The sequence below is a fragment of the Trachurus japonicus genome, chromosome 24 (assembly GCF_045865225.1).
Source record: "Trachurus japonicus isolate A0001 chromosome 24, Traja_1.0".
In the NCBI taxonomy this organism is placed as follows: Eukaryota; Metazoa; Chordata; class Actinopteri; order Carangiformes; family Carangidae; genus Trachurus; species Trachurus japonicus.
This window is the reverse complement of record NC_140930.1, coordinates 4,173,970-4,187,229: the sequence shown is the minus strand read 5'-3', so window position 1 is coordinate 4,187,229 and position 13,260 is coordinate 4,173,970. Positions and strand designations below refer to the sequence as shown.

Sequence of the window (13,260 nt, the reverse complement as noted above, 5' to 3'; positions counted from 1 at the left end):
GGCACTTTTGCAATACCCATATCCTACCACTCAGGGCGCAAAATGCCTACCACGGGAGTCAATGGAAGTGTCGTTACTCTCTTATTCCAGTGCTCTACTTGTAGTCATCTTGTAGCCATGCTTGTAGCTTGTCTTCTTTGTGATGCATCATGGGAGAATAAAACTTTATTGAAGAAATACTGTAGCCGTAACAGGACGGTGAAAAGTGTTGTGGAGGATGAAAACTACATCTGTTGTATAATTCATCATCATTTCCTTGATTACACAAATAAATAAACAATATTATTAAAGTTTTAAAGAAAAATGTTGAGTTTACACCTGCAGCTGAAGCTACAGGACAGTGATGGTGGGAAACTACAGAGATGAGGATGATTTGTTTGTTTTTTTTCTAAATTGTGGCTTTGTGGTTACAGCTCATTTTGTGCAGATAATTAAAGGGGAAGTATTTCAACATGTGTGTGTGAACAGAAGCAGCAAAGCTCTCAACGTTTTACTGTCTGGACTCTTGGGAGGTTCTGGAGGTTTGGAGGTGGAGTTTGAAAAGAAGAGGACCCAGAATCTAGCTCTGAGGGACTCCGCCTCATTTTCCCCAAAATAATTCCTTCCTATTAAGTGAATTTGAGCAATAAATTTGAGATGGAGGCGGAAAAAGAAAATTATGAAAGTTTCACAGTCAGATACAGATAACCAAAAACCACAGGAAATGTGCAACAGATAATTTATTATGAAAATAAGCAATGACTGACAGTCCAACAGAAAATGATCATATTAAAGGGTCAATGGGCGGGAAACCAGGACGTCATAGAAAGGAACAAAATTGGTCTCTGACTAAAAATGCAAATAAAAATAAGAATACTTCAAAATCAAAGAAACAGAAATGCCTAAAACCAAGAACCCACATGAACACAGAGGGTGAACGACAGGAGGTTCAAGAGGTGAACTGGGAGGGACAGGAGGGAAGACACAGAGTAAAAAGACAGAAATCAATTACAAATAAGACTCAGATGTGGGAGACAAAGACAAAGCTAGACACAACAGGGCAGGAAGAAGACAATGTGACTTTCAAAATAAGATAGAAACTCAAACTAAACAGGAGAACAAACAGAGGATATGACAGAGAGTTTATAAGTTTGCAGAGTAAAACAAGAAGAACATCAGCGTCTGTGTCCTGACTGATCCAGTTTCAAGAGTTTAAAAAAGAAAATCAACATCTACAGCGAAGACAGTGAAGCTCCACTGAAACATGCACAGTGCACTGAGACCAGACACTGTGTGATCAGCACATTATACAGTTTTCACTTCTAATACAGAGTCTCTGTTCAGGCTGGAAGCTCATTCAAAGACAAACTCAACATTCAGTGGCAACACGTTCTCACTCCCAGTGCGTCAACCCCCTGACGAACGGTCACTGTCCCTCCTCGTCACATGCCTGACTCATTAGGTACCCGTTTTTCGTCATGAGGTGACGAGCGGGGATTTCAATTCATTCCAATGCAACCCCCTTCGCGGCGATATGTGACGCTCAGAGTAAAGTGATCCAGCCGACCGGACGCGGCGCTGAACGACGCACTGAGCTGAAAAACTTTTTTTCCCCTTTGAAGCTTTATTGAACCTGGTGTGTCTGACATAGCTTTCATCCAAGCCGTCATTTTGGTTATTATTTATTTACTGATCTTGGCGTTGGTGCAGAATAATAAATAAACAAACAAACAAACAAATAAAATTACATCCTTGTCGGAAGACCAGACGGGGTGGGGGTGTGTAATAAATAAATAAATAAATAAATATTTTTGTCCCGTGCGTAATTGTCAAGATCCGCATTTCGATTAAACTCGCCTTTCTTCTTTTGTACGAGTTGTTGGACGACTGCATTTTCATTTTATTTACTTATTTCCCTGTCCTAAGTCATGTTTATGGATACACAGTTGAACATATTGTCATTTTACCCTCGGCATTTTCCCCTCACTTTGCTGAATATCTGTTGATTCATGTCATAAACACGTTTTGTTCATTAAAAATATGTGGTGTTTATTAAAAATATGTTGTTCATTCAAATCGGTTGTTGTTCATTGCAGAACAATAGAATATTAATACGGTGATTTATATACAGATATTGATCGCGCAGTGTGACCACAATCACTACGCACGGAGGCGTGAGGGACATTTGAAACAGCTGTATCAATCGTCCCTGCAGCGACTACTGACACTTCAACCTGTTTTGGCTCTAAACTTCAAAACTATGACATTGCATAGTTTAGGACCTGTTTATGTACGAATTCATCTGTTGTTAGGTCATATTATTATTGCATGAAACACACAATACAACTTTTGATCACAAAAAAACTACCGCACGTAACATTTTACTTTCCGTAGTAAAAAAAAACAGGTTCGCGCTAATAACTTTTGAATGGCGTGACGTAATTTCACAAGCTTTCCCAGGATTGGTTGGTGTTGAGTGCTGAACTAGAGGATGTGACGTCATTGCAACGGCGCCACCATAGACTGCGACACTGCCATCTACGGCGTCTGGACGGAACTACAACACCTTAACAGTGTGTTTGTGATCATGAGGAGTGGAAATTAAGCCATGTTGATTTAATTCAACAGCATGTGAATAAACAGTGAGGAATCAGAACAGTTAGACAGCTCTTTTTCAACAAAGTCCAAATAATTCAAGTAACTCAAGTCATATAGGCCTTTTTTTTTTTAATTGCAGAAAACAACATTTCTCCCCCCTTCTCCCTCCTCCCGCCCAGGAACCTTAGTTTATAATATAGTGTAGAATGAACCCGTCCACTGTAGTAATGTTTATGCACAACTGCACCATTTTAGCCAGCTCCTTTATTTCTGGTTTTACATTGGACAAACTGATTAAGGCTCCATTTTCAGGAGACACAGCTATTCTTTAATAACTTCCACATTCGTTGGGTTACGTTCAGAGGTTTATCAGGGCAGGGCCTAGGGCAGGGGTGGGCAATTATTTTTTCCAGAGGGCCACACTGACTCCGATAAAGTGAGTGAAGGGCCACACGATTCCAAATCAAATTGAAACATCAACTATTTATTGCTGAATTATATATAATTATATATTATATAACTAGCCTACATATATTTGGTGGAAATGATTGCATTACAATATAGGCTGACAGCCCACAATCCATGTAATCGCATTTTCAACTTATATCCATCACAGATCACTGAAGAAACATGCTGTAATATGATATAAATATGGACTCAAGGCAGATTGTTTTATCAAAACTTACTGACCATAAATGACTGCACCAATTAATAATGTTCACAGACACCTGAATATTAGGCTACAATTAAGCACTCAGATCCTTTTCAGTTCTGATTCAGTGAGACTGTTCTATTTGTATGTAGATAACCTTTTATTTATGAAGAAACACAATACTCCTTTGCTGCTGCCTAACAGCACCAACATGAAAAAAAAGAGTGATTTGATTACAAGCGTAGCCATTGGTGGATGGAGGCTTCAGACGCACGTGGCTACAATCAGTCATATGGTCGATCACGTCAGAAAACCCAGCGATCTCATAAAATGCTCTTTTAATCACAGTTTGCTAAACTTCAGTGTTTGGGAAATAATAATTAGGTGCCGCGATGTTGCTTTATAACCGTCAGAAGTTATGACATGGTTCGGCTGACGGAGGGTTGTGAAACACCGGACCGGTCCCGCGGTCTCCCGCTGACAGGGTCGCGGTGGTCAGAAACTCCGCTGTGGAGAAAACCTGCACCAGAGCGGCTGCTCTCTCTCCTCAGTCGGAGCTCCGGTGTCTGACAGAGAAAGAGACTGAGCAGCCGTTCATCACTGTCTTCTACCTGGAGGAGGTTACTTTCTGTCTGCGATGTGCAGGCTCCTGTTCTAACAGGGCTGTCACTGTTTCAAACAGCTGATTAGTGCGCATCAACGTAATAAAAGCAATCGGGTCATATAGCAGTTCGGCTCGCACTTCGGCTCGCGGGCCGGATTGAGACGGCATGCGGGCCGGGTGTGGCCCGCGGGCCGTAAAATGCCCATGTATGGCCTAGGGTCATCCAGTGTTAGCAATTACAGACCCATCTGACCTTCACAGGGGTCACAGGTCAACTTTTCATGTGAAATTTGACGATTTTTGCTATCAATTCAGGCATAAAACACCAATACTTGGAGCTGGGAAGCTGAAATCTTTAGATTCTAGTCCAGACCTTGGAGCAGATTGACGGTGCCAAATATCAGAGCTCTGCTCCACTCGGAAGTGGCCAAAATGGCCAAAAAGCAGTGTTCATTTCTAATCCCCCATTGTGTACAAGACTAAATTCAACAGATAGTCTTTAATAACTTCCACATGCTTTGAGCTGGAAGTCTGAAAGTTTCAGGGTTTTGTCAGGGGCCTAGGGCCACCCATTATCTGCAATTTCAGACCAGTCCCACATTCAGAAGGGGTCAAAGGTCAAGGTTTAGTGTGAAATTTGACGATTTTTGCTATCAATTCAGGCATAAAACACCAATACTTTGAGCTGGGAAGCTGAAATCTTTAGATTCTAGTCCAGACCTTGGAGCAGATTGAAGATCAGAGCTGTGCTCCACTCAGAAGTGTCCAAAATGGCCATGGTAAGTGTCAAAGGTCACAGGGGTCAAACATCAAAGTTAATCCTAACAAAACACACACGCTTTAAGTAATCATCATGAAATTTAGATGAGTTGTATATCAGAGAGTCCTCTATCATTATATTGTATTCCCATTGCTCGGGGGGCCCCTGGGGGCCACTTCGCTTTCCCATGCTCTCATAGATTTGGGTGTCGGGTCAGTGGATAAGGGCCTCACAATGAGTCCACAGGCCAAGTTTCAAGTGATTCGGTTGGTTTCTATGGAAACAGCGGCCTCCTGGAGACAGAGGAATGCGGCTGTTTGAAGCCCCGCCTCTCGAAAAGTAATGGCTCAATCAGGACCGAACGCACATCAACGCGTTCGTCTTGGGCCCCCGGAACCACTGATATCAAATTCAGAACTGTACGACTTTTAGAAATATATTTCATCCATTTCAGCTTTTCAGATTCAGAGCCTCTCAGACTTAATGCCTGAGAGACCTTCTGAGTCAGAAAAGCTGAAATGGATGAAATATATTTCTAAAAGTCGTACAGTTCTGAATTTGATATCAGTGGTTCCGGGGGGCCCAAGACGAACGCGTTGATGTGCGTTCGGTCCTGATTGAGCCATTACTTTTCGAGAGGCGGGGCTTCAAACAGCCGCATTCCTCTGTCTCCAGGAGGCCGCTGTTTCCATAGAAACCAACCGAATCACTTGAAACTTGGCCTGTGGACTCATTGTGAGGCCCTTATCCACTGACCCGACACCCAAATCTGTGAGAGCATGGGAAAGCGAAGTGGCCCCCAGGGGCCCCCAGAGCAATGGGAATACAATATAATGATAGAGGACTCTCTGATATACAACTCATCTAAATTTCATGATGATTACTTAAAGCGTGTGTGTTTTGTTAGGATTAACTTTGATGTTTGACCCCTGTGACCTTTGACACTTACCATGGCCATTTTGGACACTTCTGAGTGGAGCACAGCTCTGATCTTCAATCTGCTCCAAGGTCTGGACTAGAATCTAAAGATTTCAGCTTCCCAGCTCCAAGTATTGGTGTTTTATGCCTGAATTGATAGCAAAAATCGTCAAATTTCACATGAAAAGTTGACCTGTGACCCCTGTGAAGGTCAGATGGGTCTGTAATTGCTAACACTGGATGACCCTAGGCCCTGCCCTGATAAACCTCTGAACGTAACCCAACGAATGTGGAAGTTATTAAAGAATAGCTGTGTCTCCTGAAAATGGAGCCTTAATCAGTTTGTCCAATGTAAAACCAGAAATAAAGGAGCTGGCTAAAGTGGTGCAGTTGTGCATAAACATTACTACAGTGGACGGGTTCATTCTACACTATATTATAAACTAAGGTTCCTGGGCGGGAGGAGGGAGAAGGGGGGAGAAATGTTGTTTTCTGCAATTAAAAAAAAAAAAGGCCTATATGACTTGAGTTACTTGAATTATTTGGACTTTGTTGAAAAAGAGCTGTCTAACTGTTCTGATTCCTCACTGTTTATTCACATGCTGTTGAATTAAATCAACATGGCTTAATTTCCACTCCTCATGATCACAAACACACTGTTAAGGTGTTGTAGTTCCGTCCGGACGCCGTAGATGGCAGTGTCGCAGTCTATGGTGGCGCCGTTGCAATGACGTCACATCCTCTAGTTCAGCACTCAACACCGACCAATCCTGGGAAAGCTTGTGAAATTACGTCACGCCATTCAAAAGTTATTAGCGCGAACCTGTTTTTTTTACTACGGAAAGTAAAATGTTACGTGCGGTAGTTTTTTTGTGATCAAAAGTTGTATTGTGTGTTTCATGCAATAATAATATGACCTAACAACAGATGAATTCGTACATAAACAGGTCCTAAACTATGCAATGTCATAGTTTTGAAGTTTAGAGCCAAAACAGGTTGAAGTGTCAGTAGTCGCTGCAGGGACGATTGATACAGCTGTTTTAGGGTCATTCTATAGAAATGGTCGCTTTCCTGTCCCTACATTATTCACCAGGAAAAGCGCTCAAAAGTGTTCAACAATGACACAAAATATACATGTTTTTTTGTAATTAAAGTGTTTTCTTGTTATTAAACCATGCATAAGACAGTTATAATGCACATTTATTTTAAAATATATCTTGAAAATCTTGTTAGTGACATGAATTTGGCTTGTCCCTCGGGTAAGGAGTCATGGTTCAGTGACATATTTTGAATTTAAATAAATGTTTTTCTCCTGTTTTAAAGATTATAATACAAAGGAAAGTGTTATAGCTATTTAGTATAATACTTAAAATAATGAAAATATCAATAAATAATTTAAATAATTTACAAAAAATAGCTGTCCCTTGATTTCATGTCACTGGTGTTACTATTTGTAAAACCCTTTATTTTGAAAAACTACTTCATCTCTGCAAACATCTTCTGGGGTCAAGAGTTAATTGGAGGTGTGTCCATTTTGAAGAGCACATAGTTAGTCAGCACCTTCTCTTCATATGTTGATAATGTTAAGATTTAACGAGTAATTTCATGTGAGGACTTAAGATGCGTCACTGGTGTTACAGTGTTTATAGTAAGGGGAAAGGAAATTTTATTAAAATAATTGATAAAATTGTATGATAAGCTGATATATTTACAAGTTAAGAAGTGTGGTTTTGCCTGCAATGTCCACCATCTTGAATAGGCCATCTTGTCTGTCCATTTGTCACTGGTGTTACTGTCACTGGTGTTACTGTTCTAGTTAGTAACACCAGTTTTCGTTAGTAACACCAGTGACCAGTGGGTAACACCAGTGACGATAATTAACACCAACCACCATTAGCATTTTTTTTAATATAATATAATAGAAATATTAAAATACATTAAGCTGTAATTTATGTTGATTTATAATGGCAAGTGGTTAACTGTTATGTGACCATGTTTAAGTTGTTAAAAAAATAATACAAATGAAACATGAAATTGCTGTTCAAAAAGCTACCATTTTCATAGAATGACCCTTTAAATGTCCCTCACGCCTCCGTGCGTAGTGATTGTGGTCACACTGCGCGATCAATATCTGTATATAAATCACCGTATTAATATTCTATTGTTCTGCAATGAACAACAACCGATTTGAATGAACAACATATTTTTAATAAACACCACATATTTTTAATGAACAAAACGTGTTTATGACATGAATCAACAGATATTCAGCAAAGTGAGGGGAAAATGCCGAGGGTAAAATGACAATATGTTCAACTGTGTATCCATAAACATGACTTAGGACAGGGAAATAAGTAAATAAAATGAAAATGCAGTCGTCCAACAACTCGTACAAAAGAAGAAAGGCGAGTTTAATCGAAATGCGGATCTTGACAATTACGCACGGGACAAAAATATTTATTTCTTTATTTATTTATTACACACCCCCACCCCGTCTGGTCTTCCGACAAGGATGTAATTTATTTATTTGTTTGTTTGTTTGTTTGTTTATTATTCTGCACCAACGCCAAGATCAGTAAATAAATAATAACCAAAATGACGGCTTGGATGAAAGCTATGTCAGACACACCAGGTTCAATAAAGCTTCAAAGGGGAAAAAAAGTTTTTCAGCTCAGTGCGTCGTTCAGCGCCGCGTCCGGTCGGCTGGATCACTTTACTCTGAGCGTCACATATCGCCGCGAAGGGGGTTGCATTGGAATGAATTGAAATCCCCGCTCGTCACCTCATGACGAAAAACGGGTACCTAATGAGTCAGGCATGTGACGAGGAGGGACAGTGACCGTTCGTCAGGGGGTTGACGCACTGGGAGTGAGAACGTGTTGTCAGTGGAGTCTGACAGAGTTTTCATAGTCGACTGGACCTTCATCTTCATCTTCCTCTTCAACACGCTGCACCTGTGAACAACAACACAACACAGTGGAGCTGAGTTTGACAGCAGAGACCAAACAGACTCCCAGATTCCCTCCCAGCTGAACCTGAAGGCACCACGGCTTCCTGTCTGATCTGCTCTTTACCTGAGTGGCTGCTGCACCTGAACGCCTCCCTGCTGGGCTTCTCTCAGCTGCTCTCTGCTTCACTGGAAAATGGAGCACAGAGTCTCAGGTCAGCAGTAAACTCCCAGTTTGAGTGAGTGAGGCTGAACTGGTGTGGGAGTGGATGTTCTCACCTGCAGCTCTGATGAGGAGAACAGTGATCACAGTGAGGAGGAGGAGTTCAGCCACACGCATCAGCAACATGATGAAGGTCAGAGCAGAACAACCTGAAGCAGCTGTGGAGGAGACGAGAGCAGAGACCAGTTCTTCACATCAACAACAACAAACTCAACCAATCAAACATCAAACTCAGGTCGGTCATCATCTGTACGTTTCCTTCAGGAATGAAAAGTCAGAGAAACGTCTACATCTGCATCTACAACCTCACAGGAAGAGTCCAGTGTTGTGATCTGATGTGTTTGTAAAGAGCAGAAAAACACAACAATGATGTGAATCTACAAACACTGGATCAATATCAAGTTTCCACCTGGTTCAGCTGTTGCTCCGTCTCCACCTGGTCCAGCTGTTGCTCTTGCTCCATCTCCCTTTGGATCCACTGAATGTGAATGAAGATAAAACAGAAACAACAGAAGATGAGAAAAGGTGTAAAAGTTGTGTAAAGATGACGTTGTCTTTAAACTTCTCTTCCATCTAATGAACAAACCTGTGTCTGTCTCACCTGAGGCCTCAGGGCTGAAGGTGTACACCACTTTACCAGTGTTTGTATTTTTCACTTCACACTTGAAGAACTCTTTATACTTTGACTTGAGATGAAGATCAGACGAGTTAAATGTCACAGTAGCTGAACAGGGAGCACCAGACCCCATGATGGTGCTACCAGCCTGAGGTCCCTCATACAGCCACTTCACTGAGAACCAACACTGACCATATGTAAACACTGAGCAGTAGAGTTGGACCACGTCACCGTTCTTCTCTTCAGTCACTGTGGAGACGGAGAAATGAGCTTCATCACTGTAATAATCAGAATGACTGAGATGATTCAGCGTTTTATAACAAACTGTTTCACTCACTGTCAATTAAAGAGAGATAAACCAGAGACTGTGATCCTTGTCTGACTGGTTGGCAGCCGTACTGACCAACATCCAAACGTAAGACCTTCTTCAGAACCAGAGAACAGTTCTCTGTGAGACTCAGTCTGTCTGATTGATCCTGAACTATCCAACCAATCCGCCCCCATGAAAACAGCTCCACTGATCTGGAATCAGACTTGAAGGACCAGGTGGTACCGTCACATTTACCCTGATGATCTCTGATGTTTCCACAGGGCAAAGTGACTTCACTTCCAGGTCTGAAGATCAGGGAGGAATCCTGTCCAGTGACATCTGAGGAGAAGACGAGAGAGAAACATCAACAAACTAGAAAATTTCCTCTGGTGTGTGTGTGTGTGTGTGTGTGTGTGACTGACTTGAAACATGTTATGAGCTTTGATTTAGCTGTGTGTATGTGTTCACAAACATTTAAACGAGCGCCAGGTGGATTGTTTATGAATGAAGATAAAACAGAAACAACAGAAGATGAGAAAAGGTGTTAAAGTTGTGTAAAGATGACGTCGTCTTTAAACTTCACTTCCATCTAATGAACAAACCTGTGTCTGTCTCACCTGAGGCCTCAGGGCTGAAGGGGAACACGCCTATGACATCACTACCGTGTATATATGTCACTTGACACTTGAAGAACTCTTTATACTTTGACTTGAGATGAAGATCAGACGAGTTAAATGTCACAGTAGATGAAGTGACAACAGTAGACCTCGTGATGTTGTAAACAGCCTCAGGTCCCTCATACAGCCACTTCACTGAGTACCAACCCTGTTCATGTGTAAACACTGAGCAGTAGAGTTCGACCACGTCACCGTTCTTCCGTTCAGTCACTGTGGAGACGGAGAAATGAGCTTCATCACTGTAATAATCAGAATGACTGAGATGATTCAGTGTTTTATAACAAACTGTTTCACTCACTGTCAATTAAAGAGAGATGAACCAGAGACTCTGATCCTTGTCTGACTGGTTTGCAGCCGTACTGACCAACATCCAAACGTAAGACCTTCTTCAGAACCAGAGCACAGTTCTCTGTGAGACTCAGTCTGTCTGGTTGATCCTGAACTATCCGACCAATCCGCCCCCGTGAAAACAGCTCCCATGATCTGGAATCAGACTCCAAGGACCAGGTGGTACCGTTACATTTACCCTGATGATCTCTGATGTTTCCACAGGGCAAAGTGACTTCACTTCCAGGTCTGAAGATCTGATAGTAATCCTGTCCAGTGACAGCTGAGGAGAAGACGAGAGAGAAACATCAACAAAGAACTGAAATGAGAACAGGTGAACTCAGAGCTGATCACTGTGATTGATCAGTGAAGATGCAGGTTAACAGGACCTGTGGTTCTCTCTCTCTGTTCATGCAGATCTGATCACATCGGTTCAGATTATGAACATTAGTTATTGATCACTGCACCTACACTGAAGTCAATAGCTGCTAATTGATCCCCAATTCTCTGATCAACAATGTCAGAATAAAACAAACAACCAACTACATTGAGGGAGGTGTGAACAGTGACCACATGACAATCAGAAAAATAAATGGTTGACATGGCAACGAGTGTCAGTGTCAGAGCAAGAAGACCACAGACTAAAAAAAAAGTTGCACAAAAACTTCACAACCATGTTTATATTGTCCTGAAAAGACTGATGATGATGATGTTGTGGTGCTTTTTTAAAAATTGTGTCTTCGTGGCTGCAGCTCAGTAGCCTCGTAAACCAGCCTCTCGCGGAAATGCATCTCATTTCATTTCTGAGGGAGAGTCTGGCCTCATTCCCCCTGTAAGCGTTTGGGTGGGCGGGAGTAGTAGCGTTGACAGACAACCCCATTCAGCCAATCAGCAAGTTGGTGTAGTGACGGGGCTTTGCACCAGTCGGTCCCTGATTGGCCAACGTGCTGTGTCAATCACAGCGGCGACGCTGATTGGCTCGGCCTTCTGAGGGTTTCAGGCCAAACGCTTACAGCGGGGATGAGGCCAGACTCTCCCTCAGAAATGAAATGAATTGCATTTCTGGGAGAGGCTGGTTTATGAGGCCAGCAGCTCAGAGTTTGTTCAGAGAATTAAAAGAGAAGTATTTCAGAGTGTGTGTTGTTTTCTACATTTTAAATCAGGCGTGAACAGGTGAACTCAGAGCTGATCACTGTGATCGATCACTGAAGATGCAGGTTAACAGGAACTAAAAAAGATCGACTGGTTTCTCTCTCTCTCTCTCTGTTCATGCAGACATGATCACATCAGTTCAGATTATCAGCATTAGTTATTGATCACTGCAGCTGTCTGATGTGTCAACATGTGATGAGGTCGTTAACAGAGAACAGGAAACTGTTTCCTCACCTGGGACCTGAAGCAGCAGCGTCACAATCAAAGACGTTTGAATCCACCTGAGTTCAGCCATGGTGCGTTCGTGTGTCCGTCTCTTCATCAGTTTGTGAACTGTCGCCTGACGGAGGAAATCACTCAGTATCATCTGTGGTCAGGAAACAGCCACTTCCTCAGAGTCTGTTTGTCATCATGTGGGCGGAGCCACTGGACTCTTCACCTGTGGACTCATCGACCACCCAACGGGGTCAACGACAGAAACTTTACTGACTGACACTGAAGACACCGGCTGCTCATTGATCCATAATTCTCTGATCAACAATATCATAATCAATGAGCATGAAAGAGGCTGGAGTCACAGATGTTACTATGGCAACAGCTGCAGTTGCACTGTGTCTGACCTCATGACGTGACGTGTTTGACTTCATGAAAAGAATCCTAGGGGAGGTAATCCAGAAATCGAAAGCTTCTCCACAGGGAAGCATACTGGATTATGAATCTTCAGGGCTAAGCTCTTATCTATAATTATGAATGTACTTTGTTTGATGTTTTTCTGGATGTTGTTGTCCCTTACTCTAGAATTTTTGCCTACCTCCTTTTCACACAGGTAATATATTCAAGAGACGCTTCTCCCTTTTTGGGAAATGGGAATAGTCGAGTATTTTAGTTCCTACTATGTATATTGAATGTTTCTGTGATGTTTTCTTAAAAAATACTATTTCAGCATATTCATGCAGTTGTTTATTGACTTGTATAGGTCCTTATATTTGTTTTTTGCTACTTCATGTGGTCCATTTGTGTCGGTAGTTCATGATCTGTTCCTTATACTTTCAGATGACCCACCAAGTGAGGAGTAATAGCCCTCACAGGGGTCTATAGGAAGTATGTTATGTTTACTCTTTGTTCTCTTGTTTATGGTGTTGAATTCAGATCTATGTATATATTTTTGTAGTAGCATTTGTACTTATGGAACCTGTGGAACCTTTGATATATTTGTGATGAGTTGAAGACAGGCTGGACCAGCCCATGGCCAGCTGCGGCTTATTCCACTGATTGCAGTAAGAACCTGTAAAAATAGTGGTTGTGCCTGAGCCACAAGCCTGATGAAGCCCATGCGGGTGAAACGTGTTGCTGCTTGCCTTTTTAAATAAATCAGTGTTAAAACGACCCCTTTGTGTGCGGTGGAACTCCTTTCTTTTTTTGGACTTAATTCCTGACACCACCGGCACCATTGTGAGGTTTCTATCTGTGCTGTGCAAGGCAATCTCCCCCTTCTCA

At 42.0% G+C, this 13,260-nt stretch overlaps 1 protein-coding gene across 1 annotated transcript; it reads right to left on the bottom strand.

Moving 5' to 3' along the window:
• Positions 1 to 9,626: 9,626 nt before the first annotated feature.
• LOC146961179 (uncharacterized) lies at positions 9,627 to 12,363 on the bottom strand. The gene is made up of 4 exons (XM_085771620.1): positions 11,998 to 12,363; positions 10,583 to 10,894; positions 10,225 to 10,494; positions 9,627 to 9,946 (listed from the first exon to the last, which is right to left on the bottom strand). The coding sequence occupies exons 1-4, from the start codon at positions 12,128 to 12,130 to the stop codon at positions 9,627 to 9,629; spliced, it is 1,035 nt and encodes a 344-aa protein (XP_085627746.1). The 5' UTR covers positions 12,131 to 12,363.
• Positions 12,364 to 13,260: the final 897 nt, after the last annotated feature.